At 39.6% G+C, this 22,391-nt stretch overlaps 1 protein-coding gene across 5 annotated transcripts in view; it reads left to right on the top strand.

Annotated features, from left to right (window-relative positions):
• The first annotated feature begins 800 nt into the window (after positions 1 to 800).
• il1rapl1a (interleukin 1 receptor accessory protein-like 1a) overlaps positions 801 to 22,391 on the top strand; it is a 255,917-nt gene continuing 234,326 nt past the window's right edge. For 4 of the 5 annotated variants that reach the window (XM_088083416.1, XM_088083414.1, XM_088083415.1 and 1 more), the window contains exon 1: positions 801 to 918. In XM_088083416.1, coding sequence (XP_087939542.1) covers positions 906 to 918 — 13 coding nt within the window. In that variant the 5' untranslated portion in view covers positions 801 to 905. Of the gene's footprint in view, positions 919 to 15,477; positions 16,233 to 22,391 lie in introns of those variants that run through there. The other variant, XM_042494889.2, reaches the window with a different exon arrangement.

Below are 22,391 nucleotides of genomic sequence, written 5' to 3'. Positions count from 1 at the left end.
AAGGATTATCTGAGTTGCTGAGTGATGGAGATATCGGCTGTAGAGACGACTGCCTTCTTTCAAGTATAATAAGACTAGATGGCACTGGGCTTGTGGTCCTTAAAGCGCCAAAAAATACATTTTAATTAACGCAATGCAATGTGTCTTTCCAGAAATCATGACCTGGTTACTGAAGATAACCTACAAACCTTGTTGTGAGCAGCTTCATGAAGGAACTGTTTTCTTTCTACCAAACTATACCAACTGTATCACAGCGCAGAACCAAGTGTGCATCATAATTTAATTTTGCTAGCACCGCTGAACTAGCTAACATTACAGCTCAGTCAGTTTGGTGCCTTGAGAACCACAGGCAAGTGCCATCTTATTCCATTATACTGAAGAGAAGGCAGATATCTCTACGGCTGATATCTCAACTCTCAGCAACTCACACCAAAACAATCTGGATATATAAATAGCACTACATGTAAGAAGAAAAATAGGAGTTTTTGGTTTTCGAGTGAACTGTCCAGTGAGACGGAATCTCTCTTTGATTAAACTGTTTTCTTTTTGGTGTTAAACGATGTGTTTAATTTGCATTTTTCTTTAACATTTGGGGGCAGGAATACATACTCCAAAGTCAACCTTTTATTAACCCCACTTAGTCCCACAAGTAGCACATGGATAGAGTATGTGTGAAGCTTTACATTTCTGCACCTGTGGGACTTCTTCACCCTGCCTCTCTCTTTCTCTTCTCTCCCTTGTGTCCTTCTGTCTTCCTCTCTCTCATTCTACCTTTCCCTGTATTCCTTTAGATGGAAAACGCTGATCCTGCTCCAGCCGTCTGATTAAAAGGAAAAGCTTCTACTGGGAATCATCAGGAATTCTCCCATGACAGCTCTGGAGGCACGCTCTTGATTGGCTGCTTGATGTATAATTCAGGTTAGATGGGAAACCTTAATGAGACTGGCTAATGATGTTGACAAGTGTTCCAGTGTCAATGAAAAAGAGAAACGCCTGCACACTCACTCCATACCTGAAATTTATTTAGATAGACAACATATCAAAACCAATTGGGTCTTTGTCAGAGTTAAAATGTTTAGATATGGTTACACAAAAAATATCTGAACCAAGCAGATAAGATAAAATATTTTTTGCACATTTTGCTATTACAGTGTAGCTGCTTGTGGATAGTTTTCCGTAGTCTTGAGCATGTGTATGAAGTGCAGCTGTTTTCTCAAATAAAGCCCCAAAAACAAATCATACGCCAAAGAGCTAAGCAGGTACAGCAGCTAGTTAGAGACTAGCTGGTAAACGTAGTATGCATATAACAATACACTGTTCGGGATTGACATTGATTCAATGGTAAACTATACAATGTCATAGATGCAAAGTAAAGACATTGACACATGACTTTAAGATGCACCTTTATTTAGAACTTCCCATCGGCCTTCTGTGTCATCATTTCCATCCAAGCGCACATCCTCCCAAACTTTTAAAGTGTTAGCAGCCTAGCGCCAGGCAGAGACAAAGAGGATATTTACTGATATCATCTCATATCGATTGCTGGCTATTGAGTGTAATCAAATTGATATGGTATTGTGGCAGACTTTGTGATATTAGCAAATCCAGTGTTGTCCAAAAAAATCATTCTAGCATTGTACTGAAATGGAACTTTATCTGTTATTTGCTTTGAGATGTTTAGCACCAGGGGCAGGATATATGGTTTAATAGCACCTGTCACCACACTTATGGTGCTTATTGGTAACCTCTTTATTCTTTAATTTCAAAACATAGATGTGTTGTTGTGCAGGCCTCTTAATCAATGCCATTTTCTTTTAGCCATGCACCTACATCTGATGTACGTAAATTTAACTTCCTCAGTAGTGTTTCAGCATTTCACCGCAGGTGCTCACAAATGCATCTTCATAGCAGAGTTTTCAGAGTGCTGCTCACCGAGCTCTTTCCTTCTCTCTTCCTTCTCTGTTTGAGGAAATTCTGCTTTCACTGGGTTTTTTTTGAGTTCTTATGATAATTTCTGTGCGTTGGAGATGGTTTGTTGGTGAGCTGCAGAGGGAGAAAATCTAGTTCCCTGTTGAAATATTTAGCAGTACTCAGCATGCGGAAAGAAGCTAAGCTGTACAATGCCATGAATATTACTCCAGCTGCTCACAAACTCTTAGCACAAAGTAAAATAACAAGGCAGTGAAGAAGCTCGGACTAATACAGTGATTATTCCTGCACAATCCTGTTGCAAAAACAACAATTTCAGAGACAAAACAGGGAGGTGAGTGAATGACAGGGATAAATGTAACTTTATGTTCAAATATAGCAGATCCCTTAAGCAGAATTCATGTATTGATTGGCTGAACATTAAAAAAAAATGTTACATTAAAATATCAAACGTGTAGGCTGACTTTCCTCCCAAGACTTTTTGTGCTATAACTAAATCTCACCACAGTTACATGATGAGTGTTTTTAGATTTTGAACATCCAGCAGTAGGTGGTTCTTTTTTGTGAAAACCAGACAGTCGTTCTGAATCTTCCACCCCTGTGTGTCCTACTTCTCTGTAATGGACCAGCTGATTGTGTGAAGTTTCACATTTAAAGCCCTAGAGATCATGCAATAGGTCTGCTACGAGGTACCTTCTTTGCAATGACTTTGCATTTTTACATAAAACCAAAAAACAGCGGCATCATTCCACTCCAGTGTGTGATTTTAGACAGAATGTTGGCATCATAGAAGCAAAAGAGGGGTGACAGGCGTGATGTTGAACACAACAGCATTGGCCTGTAGTGTGACATAAAATACACGTCTGCAGCACTCTCTAAACAACAATGACATAACATGGCAACAACAATCATTATTATCTCTGTTTATGGCAGCTGATGTCATCCTCTGCTCAGAGGGTGAGGACCTCCTGGTTCTTAGTGTTTCCTCAATTTGTGGACCCTTACGGCTGCTTTTCCTCCTCTTTGAGTTCTTTGAGTTGAGCTGCTAACTGCTGGTAGCTACTTTTTTGAATTTCCTGCAGTGGGCTGCACACATTAAGGCCCCAACTGCTGGCCTTCATCTACCCTTGTTTGGTGGAGCCCATCAGTTAATCAAATCACTCTGATTGGTTGTTCAGTTTTGCACACATGAAGAGCGAGAAATGTTCACAAACGGCTAAAGTCAAGAGGGAGTAAGGTCGAAAAAAAATGTTACATGTGGTAAGATTGTTTTTCTTGAGTCATTGAGCGCTTTACAGAAATGTTTCCTGATGGTTTGTGTTGTTGTTCGCTGCCACTTTGTTCTTTCATCATTGGATTGTGTTGTTGATGTGCAAACTGGCTAAGTAGCGTCAAGACGGTCTTCCGGTTTCCTTTGTGAATGATGAATACAGACAGCTGCCGTCTGCTGGTATGGAGGGGTACTTCCTTTCACGCAGGTGCAGAGCGTACGTACTTGCTGGCTGTTGGTTTGGTGTGTTTATGTGTAACTTTTTGGACAAGATATGGCTTCACAGCAGGGGGCTTTTGTAGTTCTCTAAAGTCGGTTTAGTGTTTCTGGATCTTAATCCGTTGTCAAAATGTTACACCTGTCCTTTCCTGTGATCCCTACTACTGCCTGTCCTGTTAAAACAGAAACCATTTTAACACTGTTACTACCTCCTGTGCTGGCTAAGAGGCAAGACAACTCCGTCTCCTCATTCTGCAATCGTACCTTTTATTTTTAATGGCGAGGTGGCATAAAGGACCGATAATCTCGCCTAACAGGCAGTGTAAGCTAGGGTCATTTCACACTGCAGCGTCACACAGCTGTACTGGACAGTCTAGCTAGAAGGTGGAAGACGCCTCTCTGATCAGGAAAGATGTATGCTGGCTGCTGAGGGGGGTGATCACAACATCAAGGAGCCAAAACAATAAAATAATCAAGAACAAGAAAATGTCTCCAAATTTCCCAGAACCGTCTTGCATGCTTGCAGATGTCTGCGTTGGCAGTATACGTATCAATTATTTGCGGAGCAAATCAGGCATATCAGGCAATTATGAAAAATGAATTAACATTTTGGAAGGTAAACCCCTGAGGGACTGATAACAATAAAGTGACTCTCATTCTGATGTATTGGTTTTATTTCAATTGTGTGCTCTGGCTGTCAGTGGTTCCGCACTGGCACAGATGTGCATACCAGATGAGCAGGGGAAATGGCATCATCTCTACAATTACTGGAAGGTCATGACCTGCTGTCACGGCAACCACTTGGCATCCGTTTGGAAACTGCTTGGCACCCGCAACCTGCAGATTTTATAAACCTGCAATTAGGCAATGGGCATGTATCAGTCAGCACACTCTGTGAAACATCTGCTTGTCTGTGTGCCTCTGTGTGTGTGTGTGTGTGTGTGTGTGTGTGTGTGTGTGTGTGTGTGTGTGTGTGTGTGTGTGTGTGTGTGTGTAACAGTAAAGGAGATTATAGGGGAGACAAATGCCAGACAGAAAGGAAAAAGAAACTGATCTATGACAGAGAGAATAATTTTGTTGTGCTGATATGCAAAATTATTAGCTTCATCTTATTTGACAATAATTAGCATGAAACTGAAGGCCTGGCTTTCTTTATATATTAAGTCTTGTCATGCATGCAAAATCATCATTTGATTTTTATTTGCATTGTTTTCCACCTATTCAGATTTACCACTTCCTTTGTATTTTAATCCTTGTTGCCTCTCCACGGAGAAGCTTCACCAGGAGGACAAGAAACAATGAGGTTAATGCTACGATGTTTAGATCCCACCTTCCTCTGTGCATGTGCCCAGAATAACCAGCAGGAATCACTAGGACATCATCCTCACTGGCTTCCCGGTGAACATTTAAAGCTGTTAATGTCAAGATATTTTAAAATGTAAACAATGGATGACAATGTTAGCACTATTTCCTCACAGCATGAGGATTCCAAGTTCAAATCTGCTAGACGGCTGGGGCCCTTCTGAGTGCGCTTCTCCCCACGTCAGCTTGGGTTTTCTGCAGGTCCTCTGGCTTCCTCCCACAGTCCTAAGACATGCAGTGTTGATGGGTGACACTAATTTGCCCATAGGCGTGAATGTGACCATGAATGGTTGTCTTTTCTTTTGTGTCAGCCCTGTGATAATCTGGTGACCTGTCTTGGTCGTACCCGCTTCTTGTCCAGTGTCAGTTGGGATAGACAGAAGCCTTTCCACAACCCTGTACCAGGATTAGTGCTAATGGAAACAATGAATGGATGACTATGTGCAAGGTTTTCCATAAGAGTTGGCCATCGCCTGGATAGCCAAAATATTTAGGGCTGACTACTTTGTTGCTCTTAGATTTTTTTTTTTAACATTTGACTGCCAAATTCTAATCAGTGTCAGCTTTTTGTAACACGATGTTATATTTAATTTTAAACGACAGAGTGAAATACAGAAAACACATGACAGCAAAAATCTATATAAACAGATCACAGAGCATAAGGGAAGGGAAAAAAACACAAACATAAAAAGGGGGAAAAACAGCATTGCATTTAGGCGTACACCTTACAGAGAAAGACATACATGGAGGGAGAGCTTTAGATGCTCACAGGAGCACTTGAGGGACACCAGTCTTCAGTACAATGACCCCTACGTTCTAGGTCTGGATGGTAGTCTAGAAAGGGCACCCACAGTTTATCGAAAACTCTCATTCTCTTTTAAGACTAAGCTCAAGCGCTCCATTGGCAAAACTTTAAAAAATCTCTCTATACCAATGGTTAACAGTAGGAAGTCTGGACAGAAATACAATGCATCTTCTTGCCAGAGATTTGGTTGTTTTAAATGTTTTTTTAACTGGATCAAGGATTTTAGCCATCAGACATCTGGATTTAAAGTTATTAGAGAAACAAGCTGAGTTTAGGTTTAGTTTCTTTAAAAAGGAACAGGGCAAATTAATAAATACACAAGGTATAAAAATACCAAAATTAACTAGGAGGCTATTTTTCATCTGTAGTCCCTTGGCCAAGGTGTTACACAAGGCTTCCTAAAATACAACAAAGCTAAAGAACAAAAAAATAGGGCATATAGTTTTAAAGACTTATTTAAATACATGAGCAAGAGAAAGAAAAACAAAAAAATCCCAAAACAATCAGACAAAAAAAGAACAAGGTATGCAATTTAAAGACTAGAAAATAATATACACAAAAAGGCACTATAAGCAGTAGTGACATATGTACATATAGAATGACATTGCAAAAGAAGTAGGAACTATAAATAATGACATCAAAAAAGATTTTAGTGCTGTCGAGTAAAAGTATTAATCATCCATTGTTTTACCTGGTTACTGAGAGACAGATTTTTTTTAAACATGACTTAGATAAGCTTATGTATTTCATTCGAAGAGCAGTCTGTCATTTCTTTTCAGTGTTTTATGTGACACATTCAGAGAAGTTTCTTTATCATCTAACTTAACAGCTTTTAAAAATAGCAAAAATAGCTTCAAAGGTGATTTAATTATTCTTGGTATAATTATTATTGCAATTTTTTCTTGCGTGTACTTGAGTTGTATAAGTTGGAGATTTGACCACAATACACTAAACTATACTAAAAACTGAACTTAGTTTGTTTGTTAGCAGAGCTACAGTTAATAATAACATAGAGACAGACCCCCACTCCAAAACAGATTGCCTGATTTCAAAAACTGATCAGTCCATGTTTTGGTTCCTTAAATTTGGTCCAACCCTAAAATTAGTCAAGAATTGGGCTCAAATCGTACAGTATATTCCCAGCACAAGAGTTCTTAGAGTAAAAGATAAACTTTAATGCTTCAACATTAACACCCCCATGCATGCATTCATCCACTTTTCATTCACCAGTGGATCTGAATGCTTTGAATGGCACAAATGTTAAAAAAAATCTTTTTATCCAATTAGTTCAAAACTATGAAAGATGTTCAAGAAGAAAGAACAGAATGATGACTTTTATGTTAGGATCAATTCGTCTGTGATTCACAAACTACTACAGCAGAGTGGGTCCCAATGGGAATTCAAATTATTTCTTTCTTATTTTCAATTTGGACCAAGAAATTAATTGTTTCTCTATCTGATTGCATTGTAATGCAAACTCTATTTCTATCCTTGCATGAAAGTGGGACATGATGCTAATTCAAGATATTGCTCTTTAAAGCAAAGTTGCCCCCCCTCCTTTTTCTTTTTGAAATGACTGAGAGCTTTTACTGTGTTGAGAGGAGCGCTGCTGTGGAGAGCCATTTAGTAGAAGGAGACTGGACAATGCAGCAGCAAGAGGGAAAAAATAAGTGTGGGAGTAAGTAAGACGTGATGGTGATGCATCACTCATGCACCATTTATCTACTGAATATTCAGCAGGCAGCAGCGAGTGAGTGAGCGAGTGAGTGAGTGAGTGAGTGAGTGAGCGAGCGAGCGAGCGAGAGAGAGAGAGAGAGAGAGAGAGAGAGAGTGAGTGAGTGAGTGAGTGAGTGAGTGAGTGAGTGAGTGAGTGAGTGAGTGAGTGAGTGAGTGAGTGAGTGAGTGAGATTTTTTTTTTAAAGAGACTGAAGAGGAGGATTTATGTCATATCAGTCAGACTCTATATTTTCTGCATGACGGATAATGGTCAGGTACCTACTCATACTCTGAAAGGTAAAACTGTGGAGGCAGATATACGTCTGTGACGAGTTTCCTGAGCCCTGGGCAAGTGCGGTTACACAAGTCAGCCCTCTTCTTTTCGTGGCTCCTGATGGGATTTGAAAAGGAGAAGTGTCCTCATATTGACACACAAACACACAGGTGTGTCTGGAGTGCTATCGTCCTGTGTGTCTTTGAGGTGTTGGCTCATGAAAACATCTTTTTTTAACTTTTTTTTTTGATACATCATTACTGTTGTCTGAGGGTAATTTATTCATGAAGGATGATGTGCAAACCTGCTGATAATCCCTATAATTCAGATGACTGCCATTTGAAAAGGACTGATGTGTTCTTAAGTGATTGACATCCAAAATGGATATTCTCTGTCAGCTTTCATTTGCGTTTTATGTTAAGAAAATATCACACTTTTCCTGGCTTGACTCTATTTAAAGTGGCTTTAAGCAGCTTTCCTGCTTTAACAGATCATAATTAATACAACAAAGAAATACAATATATTTAACTAAATGCCATCAGAGAGATAAGAAAGCATTAAAAGATCCTCAAAAGTCAAAATCTAAAGGCTTGAATGAGGCATGTGGGTGGAGTAGATGTTTTAGATGAATGAGTTACGACTTTTATCAGATGTTTTAGATCTATTCATTTAACAAAAGCTCCAGTGGTGCAAAGTAACTACCTACATTTACACAAGTACGCAACAATACAATTTCAGGGTGCTTATACATTACTTAAATACTTCTTTTTCTTTTTCTGCTGCTTCATACTTCTACTCAACTGTAGTTTATATGGAAATATTCAGTAATTATTTTAACTTTATATAAAGTGACCTTTTATGTGTGGTGTTTGCTATATTTCCTTTGTTGCAGAGTCAGATTTGGACATTTAACCCTGCATAATCATGACTTTGACACTGATAATACTAATACTGGTAATACAGTAAATACAGAATGTTTAAGGTTTTGTATGATGTATTAGTATTTCATGTCTTTGTTTTTCGTTTTTCATAAAGAGAACACCTGTCCCTTGGGGTTACTGTCATTTACACTACAGTGTACAAAATGATTTTTAATATTTTTTTTATTTTATTTTTTAGAGTTTGTGTACTTGGCAGCTGCAGGAATAGTCATGTGATAAGAGAGCACATGACTGGAGGACAGTTAGCTCCATAGAGGGAACTGAAGAAATCAAAGTCGATCTTTATTAAATGAAGAATATGTTAATTGGCTGTCAATTTCAAACATCTCAAAGTTTCTTTTAAACGTGTAATAATAAATCACAAATAATAAGAAAAACATTTAAAATAGACAATAGCAAGCTAACATAATAAGATTTATTTTAAATGTGACAAAATGTCATTTCCACAACAATAATTTCCATCAATCTGTTTATTGTGATGAAAAAAAAACAAATGTGGTAATGGAAATTACTTTTTTTTTAAAACCAAAAATATTGAATAAATATATTTCTATAAATATGTGTTTCAAGACCAAATTGGAACATAGTTGAGAAATGACGCTGATATATTTAATTTTTTTTAGGCTAGAGATTAAACCATCCCGCAATATTTAAAATAGTTCTAACTAGGTCTGGCTCAACCTACTAAAACAGTAGAATGCTAAAATGCATACACATGATGATGGATTTTTCTCATAACATTTTTGTTGGGGTTTTTTTTAGGTAGTACAACTTTTACTTACTTTCTCCACCACTGGTTTCCTCTGACATGATTGGGGCTCACACTCTGAAATTTTGTTTATGTAGACAAAAAAGTACATCTGCCCATAGCTGTTGGAAAGCTGGAAAAGGTGAATGGGATGTTGTTTGCGGTGCTCACGGCATTGTTTAAAATCCAGCAGAGAGATGTCCACTTTCCACAATCATTGTCTCCCCCTAGATAATCCACAGAACATGCTGTGGACAGTTTTCATACTTTACTATAGTTTTCTACCCTTAAAAAAGGCAAGAAAAGATAGCTGAGAGTTCTATAGACTTGTATTTGTGCAGCAATCGGTCAGTTGTGGCCCGACTGTGTTGCCGTGGAAACCTTGGCCTTAGCCTTTGGTCTATTCTCAGGTCGCCCCAGTAAATAAGTGGCTTCATTTTGAGTCACAAAACCCCTTTAGCGTTGTTAGCTTTGTTGGAATAGTTAGCACTGTACAGCATCAGCACAGTTAGTGGTGTGAGCCTAGTTACCAATGCTGCAGGGATTTTGGGACTCAAAATTGAGCTGCCTATTCACCGGGGCTACATGGGGGGAGACAAGAGGGTTGTGACCACATTTACAGAGCAACACCATGGAAATACCATGGGTATCAAGCAGTGGTAATCACCAAATGAGCAGCACTGATAGCTATCTCCCGGTCGGCTAAGCCAAAAGAAAATAATAGAAATGGCAAGACATTTACATCACAAAATGTAAAAATACCCCCACCTTTTAACAGATTGTGCTTCCAAATGTGGTGCTAAAGCTCTTGATTCAGTGGAGCGCTGGACTTTAAGGATAGGCCTCTTGTATTCCACCTCATTTTGCATATTTTTCATCAATATTAACTGGTAAATAAATGTCGAGCTATCAAAGGCTAAATTAACTTAAAACTGACATCCATATCAAGGAGTGAAAAAACGCCGGTGTACTCACGGCTTATCAAGAGGATATAAATAATTTACTGTTTGAAAGTCTTTGCAAAATTCAATAAGTAGGGCTTCAATAGTTGAGTCTTTAAAAGCTCAATGTTGGAGGTGAATTTCAAGTATGGACAAAAAATAGAGGTTTTAAAATGTACTTTTTACCCTCTATGATAAATATTTTACCAATATACTCAGCTTAGTTTGTGATGAATTGGGTCTCGATCTTTGTGCAACTACCCAAATTTTCTAATACTGTAGAGAATGTTTTATCCAACAAGATGTCAAACCAGCTTGAAACAGAAGGTACACACCTGACGGGGACACAGCGTTCAGCGTTCAGTGTTCAGTGCAAATATCAGATCACTCAAGTATTCACCATTTCCTGTTTGTGTGTGTGAGCAATGTTTTTCCCAGACAGCAATTACATAAGTAGGATACATCTGCTGATGATCACCACTGATGGTTCATACTGAGTGACAGTAGGAGATGAATACAAGAACTGAATCATTCACTATTGTTTATTTCGGCTTGACACCCACACAGGTGTTCTATTTTATTTGGCTGATGATTAGACCTTTGCTCAGGTAGAAAGTGGAAGAGTGGTGCTGGGAATGATGTGACGTCAGTGGACTCAGTGTACTGAAAAGAATAATAAAGGTGTTGCAGCTGTCTGTACACTCCCACACAGCTCTGAGAGCAGGTCTCATCAGCCAAAATATTTAAATCACCTGTGTGGGATTACCATGGGTGTGCAGGGCCTTTAAAGTCAACAAGAATGTCAACATGTTTTTAAATGTTTTGTTAATAGATTTATACTATTAAAAGGGAAAAAAAGGCTCTTTGAAGAGAAATCAGACACTCTCCTTCTTAGCTCAGCTGGATTGAACAGCGGTTCTGTGTCTGTCCAGGCTCTTATCGCAAACTGTTAATACATTTTTGTATAAACGGTTATGCACCCAAATTCGTACATATCCCACATATTTTTAAAAAGGCTGCGATCACATGATGGTAGTTAACAGTGAATCAGTTTTGTTAGTTGGCAGGTTTGGGATGGTTTATGCGCCCCAAAAAAAACGACTTTCCCGTGGAGATGTGTGTTTGGAACCATGTGAACCTTCAGTGAACTTTGAGTTATTCCACCGTGTTTCTTTGCCTAAACCTAACCATAGTAACTTCACTTGCCTAAACCTAACCTCCCAAACTTAATTTTAATTATCTAACTTTAGGTTAAGGATGTAATGTCATACATGAAGGGCTAATTCATAGGATATCATACCAACTGTTGTGTGTGCTTTTACACAGGATGTCATTTGGACCTTTTTATGAGGACATGTTGCTGTGTTTTTTTTTTAACAGCAGCTTGCAGACTTAGCCCCGGTACAGGAGTTGTTTGAATCTGTTTCCCTGTCAATAGGAACATGCCAATTCTCTTGTTTGATCATTCCTCATTCATCCCTTGACCCGGAAATCATTGTAGTGGACCATCATTGAGGTCACTCCAAGGCTCTTATTCTTGTGAGGAGGGAGGATACCTAAGAACAGCCTTTGTGGAAGTCTTTTATCAATCCAACATGCCCCTTTATTGCAAATCTGTAACTGACTGGATGCTGCAGCTGATCAGACTGATACACATTACATCGTGGCATGCAATTTTTATGTAATCTTAGGAAAACGCCGTCAGAGAAATTCATCAAATTTAGCACAAATGTCCACTTGGACGCAGCAACGAGCTAATTACATTTTGGTGGTCAAAGGGACCTTGTCTGATGTCTAATTCTAGTTATTTGTTGTGTTTGTAGGTCTTTATTCATTAAAAAGATTTTTCTCTTTATGATCAGTTATATAACTTTTTAATCTGTATCATCAATAATAGTATAGTCAGGGGGAGGAGGAGACTCTGATGTCTTTTGGCTATAAACACATTGTAACAGTCATTTCAACTTAGTCACATATGAGGAAGAAAATCCCTGTGTATCAGGCAGAAACTACAGTTTAATGTAAGATATTTAATTTTCACTTACTCTACAACATTTGGGCTAATTAATAGTACATTTAAATTAAAGGACATTATAATCAAAAGTTAGTAATGAATTAACAGACAGAATATCAAACAAAGAAGCAAATCAACAAAAAAAAAAAACTGAGTCAAATAAGTATTTTTAAACATAAATGCTGCCAATGGAAATATCTCCTGTGAATTCACCATCTGAGCAGTAAGGTCATTGTATTTTGTCAGATCTGTACACAGAGTATGCAGGTTTTTTATTAAATGAGCTGGTGTTTGCCAGATTACAGAGCCTTCCTGTCCTGGGCCGTGCAAGAACCATGCCAGTTTGTGATGTTTCCAGTCAGGATGCTTTCTATTGCTCATCTGTAGAAGTTAACCAGGATCTTGCTCTGGAATTTAGCTTTCCTAAGTTTCAGTGGCAAGTAGAGCCTTTTCTGTGCTTTTATAATGTGGGTGGTGATGTGTGATGACCAAGACAGGTTCTCAGTGATGGTAATTCCAAGGAACCTATAGCTGTTCGCCTGCTCCACCTCAGCTCTGCCGACGTAGACAGGTGTGTGTCTTTGCCCCCTGCTATCTAAAATCAACAAACAAATGCTGTTTGGCAAAATATCATAAACCTATTAAAAACAATAGTTGTGATAATCATGATACAGATCACACGCAAAAATTATTATATCAGAAAGTCATGCAGCTGATTACCTATGTGTGTGTGTATTAACATACCTTTCCCTCGGCTTTCCAAGTGGCCTTCGTCTGACGTCAGCTGTTACGTAATACCAAGGGCTAAGGGCATGTATGTAACACACTTTTTCATAGTAGCTGTTCATCTCCACCATAGAAACACGCATACTCATGGGCGGATTATTAGACACTTATATGCAAAGGGACCCACCACCTTTCTTTCATATAATAGTAATAATAATAATAATGATACATTGTATTTATAAAGCACTTTTCACACACTCAAAGACACTGTACAATGGAGCATTTGGAGCAGGACACAGACTTTGTGGTGGTTTTGTTTCTCTGTAGTCATTATGTATCATTTTTGTGGTTTTGTGTCTCTTTGTGGTTGTTTTTTGTCTCCTTGTGGTTGTTTTGAGTCTTTTTAGTTGTTTGGATCTCTTAGGTTTGTGTTTTTTTGGGGGGGTCTTTAAGGGTTATTTTGTGTCTTTTCTGGTCATTTGGTCAATTTTGTGTCTCTGAGGTAATTTTGTTTGCTACAGTGGTTGTTTTTGTCACTTTGTAGTCATCTTGTGACTCCTTATTGTTGTTTTTTGTTGCTTTGTAGCCATTTTTGGTCCTGTTGTAGTGCATTTATGTGTATTTGTTGTGTATTTATGTAGTTGTTTGTGTCTCCCTAAGGTGATTTTGTGTTTTATTGAGGTAATTTTGTGGTCACTTTTTTTGCTTTGTAGTTATTTTGTGACACGTTATGGCTTTTTTGTGTTGCTCTGTAGTCATTGTGTATCTTCTTGTTGTCACTTAGTTGCTTTATCTATTGATTTGTGTCTCTTTAGGATGATTTTGTGTTTTATTGAGGTAATTTTGTGTCTTTTGGTGGTCGTTCTGTAGTCATTTTGTGTCTCGTTGTTGTCGTTTTGTGTTGTTTTGTGGTCATTTTGTGTCCCTGTGTGGTTGGTCTTGATAGTTTCTGCAGATATTTTGTGTTTCTTTGCCATTCCTTTTCATCTCTTTGTGGTCTTGTTTTGTTCATTGTCATTATTTTTCTCCTTGTGGTGTATTATTGTAGTCATTATGGTTACTTTTAGGTAATTTTGTGTCTTATTGGTTGTTTTGTGTTGCTATGTAGTCATTTTGTGTATCCTTGTGGTCATTGTGTTTCAATATGTGGTTGTTTTTTTTTCCCATTTCTGAAAATATTTTATGTCTTTTTCCAGTTCCTCTGAATCTTTGTGTTCTTTTTGTGTCCTGGTTGTTTTGTGTACTTGTGTAGTTAATTTGGTCTCTTTTGGCTAATTTTTAGTTTTATTGAGGTAATTTTGTCTTTTTTTTGTTTGTTTTTGAGTGGTTGTTTTTTGCCCTTTTCTACAGATATATTGTGTCTCTTGGTAGTTCCTCTGCATTGCTTTGTGGTCATTTTGTGGCTCACTGTGGTTTTGTGTGGCTTTCTAGTCATTTGGTCATTTTGAGGTCATTTTGTGTCTTTTTGGTTGTTCTATGTCTCTTTGTAGTTCCTTTTTTTTTTAGTTTCTGTCGATAGTTTGTGTCTCTCTGCACTTCATTTCCAACTTTTGTGGTCTTCTTATATCTCTTTATGGTCATTTTGAGTCTCATCTTGGTTTGTTAGGTTGACATTTTACAGCTAAAGGCCATCTACATTTAACTAACATTCTTCATAACACTCAAACAAATGAGTCTTATTCTCTGGTAACCAAATTGGATACACCACTTTAGAAAAATACACTGATAAATCACTTCAAGTTTTGAACAGCTACCTCATTGACAGAATTAAAAGTGCTCTTCCGCACATGAATAGTGATAGTTCTCATCACCTTGGATGATATTTATTTGCCCTCTCTTTAAGAAATCAGCAGCAGGCGCTGCAGGTTGGGACAGCGGGCAGCAACTAAGTGGCCCTAATAAATTCAGTTTATCCTTGATAAACATTAGGCTCTCTGATTTACTTTAAGTCATGCGGTTTACTTCTGGCATGATTGTATTGGCACCACTACAGTACAATTGCTTGATATTAAAGTTATTTTTCCTGTGTGTTTTTATGACCCTGCATGGGAAGTTTAGTGCAAAAGTGGTCACATTTCATGATGTTAGAAGGATCCAGGACACTTAGATAAACGCCACGAACAACCTTTTGCCAGGGTGCTTTGATCACATTATGAACGGCATGATTCAAAGATTCAGTCTACTTAATTTCCATATTTCACATGATGTCAATCACCGCTGCGTTTCTGATTTATGTAAACTACAAACACGATCATTGTTACAGGATGATTGCGTTTAATAGGACCCCATCCTGTCTTGCTCTAAATCACTTAATTTGCGCACACGTTAAACACGAATAGAGCTTTGAACTCAGACTTTATTTCAATATCTCCAATCATTTGATGCTGGGACCGCAGCTGTATGCGGGATTATTGGGGAGTCTGTTCCCTCTGACTCCCTCTATAGCTCTTTCTCTCTCTCTCTCTCCGCTTCTCTCTCCCCCTCTCCCTCCTCCAACAAGTGAGGACCCTTTTTGCACACTCCGTTCTGCTCAGCGTTGGAGCTTTGAGTTGAGTTATAGGTGTCTGTTGGAATTTATTTCCCCCTCATCCATTTCACTGTTTAAATCGATGAAGATGACGGAGTGCAGGTGCAACCGCGGCGCGTGTTAGAGCCAGCAGGGAACGGTGTGTGGTGCACTAGGACCGGGGAGAGATCCTTCTCGCCGTGTGCATTGCAACTACAGAGCGGAGCTGAGCAGGAAACCCCCCATCGGATCTGGCCATTATATCCATACATTTCTTTTTCCCATCTCCACCGCGGCGCTGCTGAGTGGGGATCGCACCAACCAGTGCGTCTGGGATGGTGAAGCACCCAGGAGAGGATTAGCAATTGTGCACGATTTGCGTAAAAGTCAGCTGTCAGGTTTTTGGGGAGGTGGGGGTGATCATTTGGTAGATTCGCCCCCACTCCTTTTGATATTTTTTTTATTGGTTGTAGTATTTTTCTCTCTCTCTCTCTCATTTCTACCCATCATCCGCTTTATTTCAAGCGCGCAAAGTCACGTCTGCGTAGGAGAGCGCTTGGCGCACTTCTTCCCCAAAGGACAGAGACAAGATCTCCATTATTCTGTTTGGATTTAAACCGGACGATTGGCTGAATGGGTGACCTCGCTGAAACACAGACTGTCACTGGCTTGCACCCATTTTATGGAAACGTGTTTTCTCTATTGACCTGGAGTTGTGATGTCCAAAGCCTTCCCCACTGACTGACAAACGGCGTCGTACCATTTTGGAATCGAGTTGAAGGTAGGCCAGTTTTCCTCTTGGCTTGCCGACATGACATTTTTTTTCTCTCGGCATTTTATAAAGTTCGCAGACCTCCATTTAATTGGTTCTTCGATTATTGCGGCAATGAATTGACCGCCCGTGACTCTGTGCTTTCTGTTAAACAGTTGCAGCAGTTATTCTAGAGGGAAAAAGCACACAGTGGTGGAGATGTGATGTTTTTTTTAGGCAGTCAAATGCGTAAAGGAAGAGAAGTTGAGCATCTGCCACTGTTGCATCAATAAATATAGATCAATATATACTCCAACAATCAGGAAAGCAATAGATAAATAATTAAACTAATGGTATGTGTCGCAGTGTGAGGGAATCTTAGCGCCTCTCTTTTTTGGACCCTATTTATATATATATATATATCTATACATTTATATATATATTTGGCTCGCGAGTGTGTTTGCTCATAAGCTCAATCATGGAGATGCCAGAGGAGCCCTCTGCAGTGCAGTCTCACACACCGGCCCGCCGGGCTCACTGGAGCTCACTAAGGAGAGGATTTAGATAAAGGTGTAAGCGAAGCGGTAGCTTTCCCTGAAGGCAGTCTACCAGTAAGCCTTATTATATGCACAATCCGCTCTTTATACGGAGGATATAGTCTGTTGGTTGTACTGAGGCAGCGATTTCACAATAGAAAAGACCTTAAGTTTTTAATGGTTGCGCCACAAAACAACTTAACATGCTCTCTCTCTCTCTCTCTCTCTCTCTCTCTCTCTCTCTCTCTCTCTCTCTGCCTGTGTGTGTCACGTGCGCGCACACACTCCTCACACACTCCCAGTGATTGAGTTTGATTGTGTGTGAGAGAGTGCGTCACTATAGTTGCAGAGTCCAAATTCGAGGCACACGAGATGCCAAAACTCGCGCACACGCTGTCATTTTGTAAAAAACAACAAAAAAGATATATATATATATATATATATATATATATATATATATATATATATATATATATATATATATCCCCGACAAATCCGTCCTATTAAGCCAGTTTAACTGTATCTTGGGTGACAGGTCGATGCTTCATCAGCACGCGTTTGGGTTTCTTGCCGTTTCGACCTACTGTACGAGTTTCCCCATGAGGACAAACAGCGCGCTCCCTTGGGTGGAACCGCGCGAATACCGACGCGTGACGCAGGAGTCTGAGTGATGATTGATGATGATCCTATTTCTGGAAGTGCGCCTGGATCAGAAATGCGGACCACTTTAAACCTTAGTGGCGAACCCTCCGGAAGTGTCAGCCTTATTTATTGTTATTTTTATGTGGTGTTTGCTCAACGCTGCTACAAGTCTTTTTGAGGAGATATTGTTTGTGGTCTGTTGGGCTCATCTTGAGCATGTGCTGTCAGTGAGCGCATGCTTGTGCCAAGGTAGGCTCGCTCTCCCTTCACACGCATATGAGAGGATATTTGGGTTTCTTGAAACGCAAATCATTGCTGTTTCACTGGCTGTGTTTTGAGAAGACACCATGCTCGGTCATGTTCCCCGTTATTCAGAGAAGGCTGTTGTCAGGTGACCTATATCTGCTTGTGCTGGCAGAGACTACGTGCCAGATGCCAGTTTGAGGTGGGCCACATCCCCAATTTATCCTCTTAAAACAATACGAAGTCCTGAAAGAATATGTCTGTGTGTCACTCTGGATTTTCGGTGTAATTTTTGTGAGCACGAGGGCCTTGCATTAATGAATTCCTGAAATCACTTGTGTCTGATGTTACAAAGTGCAGCAGATAAAACTGGCAGGCCTTCGCTGCTGCCAGCAGCGCCTCGTCACAGGGAAGATGACAGGAACTGTCCGTGGTGCTGAAACAGACAGCTCCTTTGTTCAAGTCTGGGCTCATTTTGTAAGTTGAAATTTCGTTGGCTGCAGTAACTCTCTGTGGCCTCACTTTATATTTTAAATATTTGAGCAGCCCCAGAAATACACGCCTGTATGCCATTCTGAGCTTGTAAACTCATGAGATTAAGGCATTTTCATTGGGAAGCACTGAATATCTGCAATGAGCTCTCAGCATTTAGAAAACATTCAGAGAGCAGTTAAGAAATTCAGGTAAACGGTGTTATCCGATTTGTCTGATAATGGCATTGATTGTGCGACCACGTCCAATATACCTATAGGATTCATACATATCTTATTTCAGTTGACCCATTATGTACCATAATTGCACTGCTCTGCTATAATGACACATTGTGTCTTATATCCTGTGAGGAGTTGAGCATTCACCTCAACTGTGTTGCCATATTTGTCAAATAATGGTATGTATTGTATGACTATGTTCATTATGCTTATTAGAGATGAAAGAGTATGAAATCGTGACCAAATTATCACAGTTATCTGTATTATGGCTGTATTATTAGAATGTGCCATGCTGATGCCAATTTTTACTTTAAAAAACGGTTCAATGATTATTAAAATTTGAAACAGTAATACTAACTGCAGGGTTAGTTTACTGTGAAACCGGTAACGGTTTCATTCATATTGCTTATATGCTTCATACATACCTTATGTTAATTGACCTTATTAAGTCCCAATGTTGCACGGCACTTGGTATAATGACATATTGTGTCTTTTATTCTGTGTTTTTCCCAAACCCTGTGAAGAGTATGACAAGTCAGGTCAACAGTGTCATCATATCTGCCTAATAATAGCATTATTTTACCCCCCATGTATATTATGCTTATTAGATATCAAGTGATATGGAAATTTCATGTCACGATTGTAGTGACCAAAATTCAAATGGTTATGTGTAAAATGTGTTGAAAAGGTTCAAAAAGTAGTCATACACATGCAGAAATCATTTCACCAAGTGTTTTATTGGAAATCACAAACAGTTGGCAGCACCATGCACTTTTTATTTGCATAAACATTGAAATAATAGACAATTTCAGGATGTAAACATATGAAAAACATATCAAATCATAGGGGTGACAATAGCTCTGTCTAAGAGACTTGTCTTGTAAACGGAAAGGTTGTTGGTTCAAGTCTGTATCAATTAAATATGTAGTGTTGACTGGCAGCTGGTGTAGTGCCACTTCACCTGCGGGGCACTTGAGCAAGGCACCAAAGCCCCAAACTGCTCCAGGGGTGCGTACTATTGCTGACCTTGTGCTATCCCCCATTATTGCAAAAAGACAGATAAGCTAAAGCAACATTTCAGCAGCCAATTTGACATACGAAGACAACAATAACATGGAGCACTGTGTGGTCATGTGTCTGGGGGACTGTTGCCAACTTTGGTCCGTGCTTGAAAGTTTTTCAAATCTCTGTAATCAAACACATTTTAAATAATTATTAAAATTTGAAACGGTAAAGCTAAGAAGGGAATTTTGTCTTGGTTTTCATGAGACCGGTAAGTGTTTCATCAATGCTTATATGCCTCATACATATCTTATTTCAGTTGGCCCATTAAGTCCAATTACTGTTGGTATGATGTTATTTTGTGCCTTTTATCCAGTGCCGTGTATTTTTCTCAAACCTTGTGAGGAGTTTGAGAATTTAGGTCATCTGTATCGTGATATTTGTCTGATAATGGCTTTCATTTCACCATCGTGTAAATTATGCCCATATGCTTCATACATATTACATGCTAACCATTTTAATTGCTGCATCGAGTCCCAGTGCAGCATTGTTCTTGGCATAATGACACATCGTATGTCGTACATGCTTTTTTTTTTACAGTTTTGGCCTTGCATTACAGCATTTGCTTTAAATGGCATCATCATGTGTAATGACTGTTGTTATAATGCATCAGCTGATCATCATGAAGTGGTGCTTGGCTTGACCATGTGAGAACAGGTTTTGTGGAAATGAAACGTAACACAAAAGTACAAAAGTACAGCAACGTTATGACAAGCAGGACTGTAATAACTATAGGGCCAGCTTTGTGTGCCCGTGCTGCTTAATTATGCAACATTTATCTGAAAGAATATCTCTGCTCAGTCTTTTGTGCTTGTAATGGATGCAAATCCAATCACACAAAACTGTTTATTTTCTTGTTGTCTGTAAAATGTACAAAGCATGCTGAAATATATTTAAAAAAGGCAGCACATCAAGCTTTTCTTGGTGTTGCAGATGTTGAATTCAGGGATTCTCTCTCTCTCTCAGCCATAGTGTTTGCGTCTCATGATGAGGCCCACGTATAATACCCATGCATTTTATAAATGTGCCACTGAGACTTGAAATTTGAAATACTGATAATTGTGCCTTTAGTGGCATTCTCCTGCTGCAGTTTGGATTTCACGGGGTTAAACACCCGATTGTGCCTGTTGCAATGCACAGGGCCCACATCATGCCTGCTGTAAACACAGTCGGGGCACCGATACACAGCCCAAGTGGAAATTGAATTAACCCCGGGAGAGCCATGATGTCTAGTGTGCGTCTAATAATTGACTGCATTGCTATTCTGTGATTACTTTTGCTCAGTATCTCTGCATCCAGTGTCTTTAAATGTCTTTACATGATAAAAGTGCACGATAAGGTTCACCGAGCCACCCAATGGGAACACAGCAAGGTAATTTGTTTGTGTGTTAATGGTCACCTCGTAAGAAGGAGCCGGTAGAGTCGTCCTAATTCTGTGTTGGTGATGAATGATGTGTGTGTATTCCCTCAACGTTGATTGAATTAAGCCACCCCGCAGACCCATTGCTTTCCCAAGGAGCACTCGAAGCCGATCCTGTGGTGAAGTGTATCAATAAGCGGGTGGATGGTGTGTAAGTGGTGGTGTTGCCGCGGGCAGACAGCCGGTGATGAGGAGGGGAAGCACGCTTAGGGAGAGTACCGCGGATCACACAGCAGATTGGGAGCCCTTGGTGCTGGCGTCTGTCTGTCCCTGCCATGAAGGGAGAGGGGGGTGGAGCCAAACACTGGGCCAACTTCACTTCAGTTTTCTTACTGGATCCAACTCAGTTTAGCTGATATTTTCTTTCTTTATCTTGAGCTGCAGTCCCTTGCCATTCAGAGATTTGGTCCTTTCATTTAATTTTGTGATCAGGTGATGAACGTAGCCATCTAAGAGCGAAGCATCTAGCTGGCGTTGTGTTTTGATGGCTTTGTTTTGAAGGCTGGTTGCTTTGACGTGGACCCCCATGAGGCCACTGGCAGCTGAGCTCCCACTGTGGCAGATTGATATTTGTAATTTAAGGGAAGCTGTCACACAGCATCCTCCAGATGGAGAGTGCCGCGGAGGCACGCAGTCGATTAAACACGGTTTGTTTAGAAATAATCATTTTGATGTGGGTGCTGAGGATTCATTCGAGGCATATTGGCTCAAGGGTTCAAAGTGTTCAATTATGCACAGATGCATACAATCACACAATAACAACACATGGATGTAGAATACAGAGCGGCGTCTGGGAACAAGCTCTTAGGCTGTCTGTCATCTAATGAAGCCCCTCAGATCACTGCAGAAAGGACAGGTCAGTGATTTGTGTCCCTGTTGCAGAAAAGGTTGAGGATAGGTTGCGGTTGAGAGCTAATTCATTAATCCACCCACCGGCGTGCATACACACACACACACTCACATGCACATTGTTTTCATCACTGAACTATTGGAATTGATATTAGGAGGAGGGTCATGTTTTAAAAGACCATCTCCTCCTTGTCACATTGATTGACAATAAAGGAACAATAAACAGCACGGAGAGAATGCCGCTTGATTAACTGCCCTTCAAAATAACCAAACGTGTGCAATAAATCTGGTTTCCATCTCACAAATTAGGACGACAGCATTCAGATGCTGGCTTGAAGACCCTCCAGCTTGAATTCTTAAGGCTTTGGTGCTTATAGGTCTAAATGATAGCAGAGTGCTGCGGCGATACAGAGTTTAAGAGCTGTAATATAATTTAGATTTTCTTCTACTGTCAATACTATACGTGTAAACAGTGTTTGAAATGGGAAGGTTGTTGCAGTGAGGGTTGAGAGGGTTAGAAACACAACAATATGAAATTTCAGCTCTTGGAAAACAACTGTCTAGTGTCTGAAATATGTTTCCAGGATGTCATTTTTGGAAAACTGTCCTTCTAAATCAGGGTTGACAAACATGCAGGCAGAACTGGCCCCAAAAAGGTTCCAATTCAGCCCACTGGATGACCTTGCGCATCAAATATTGAGGCAATTGTGAAAGCAGATTTCACGTT

Source organism: Plectropomus leopardus, chromosome 10 (assembly GCF_026936395.1).
Source record: "Plectropomus leopardus strain MGB_pleo_1.0 chromosome 10, ASM2693639v1, whole genome shotgun sequence".
In the NCBI taxonomy this organism is placed as follows: domain Eukaryota; kingdom Metazoa; phylum Chordata; class Actinopteri; order Perciformes; family Serranidae; genus Plectropomus; species Plectropomus leopardus.
The sequence above is the reverse complement of the archived record's forward strand: the minus strand, read 5'-3'. Positions and strand labels throughout refer to the sequence as shown.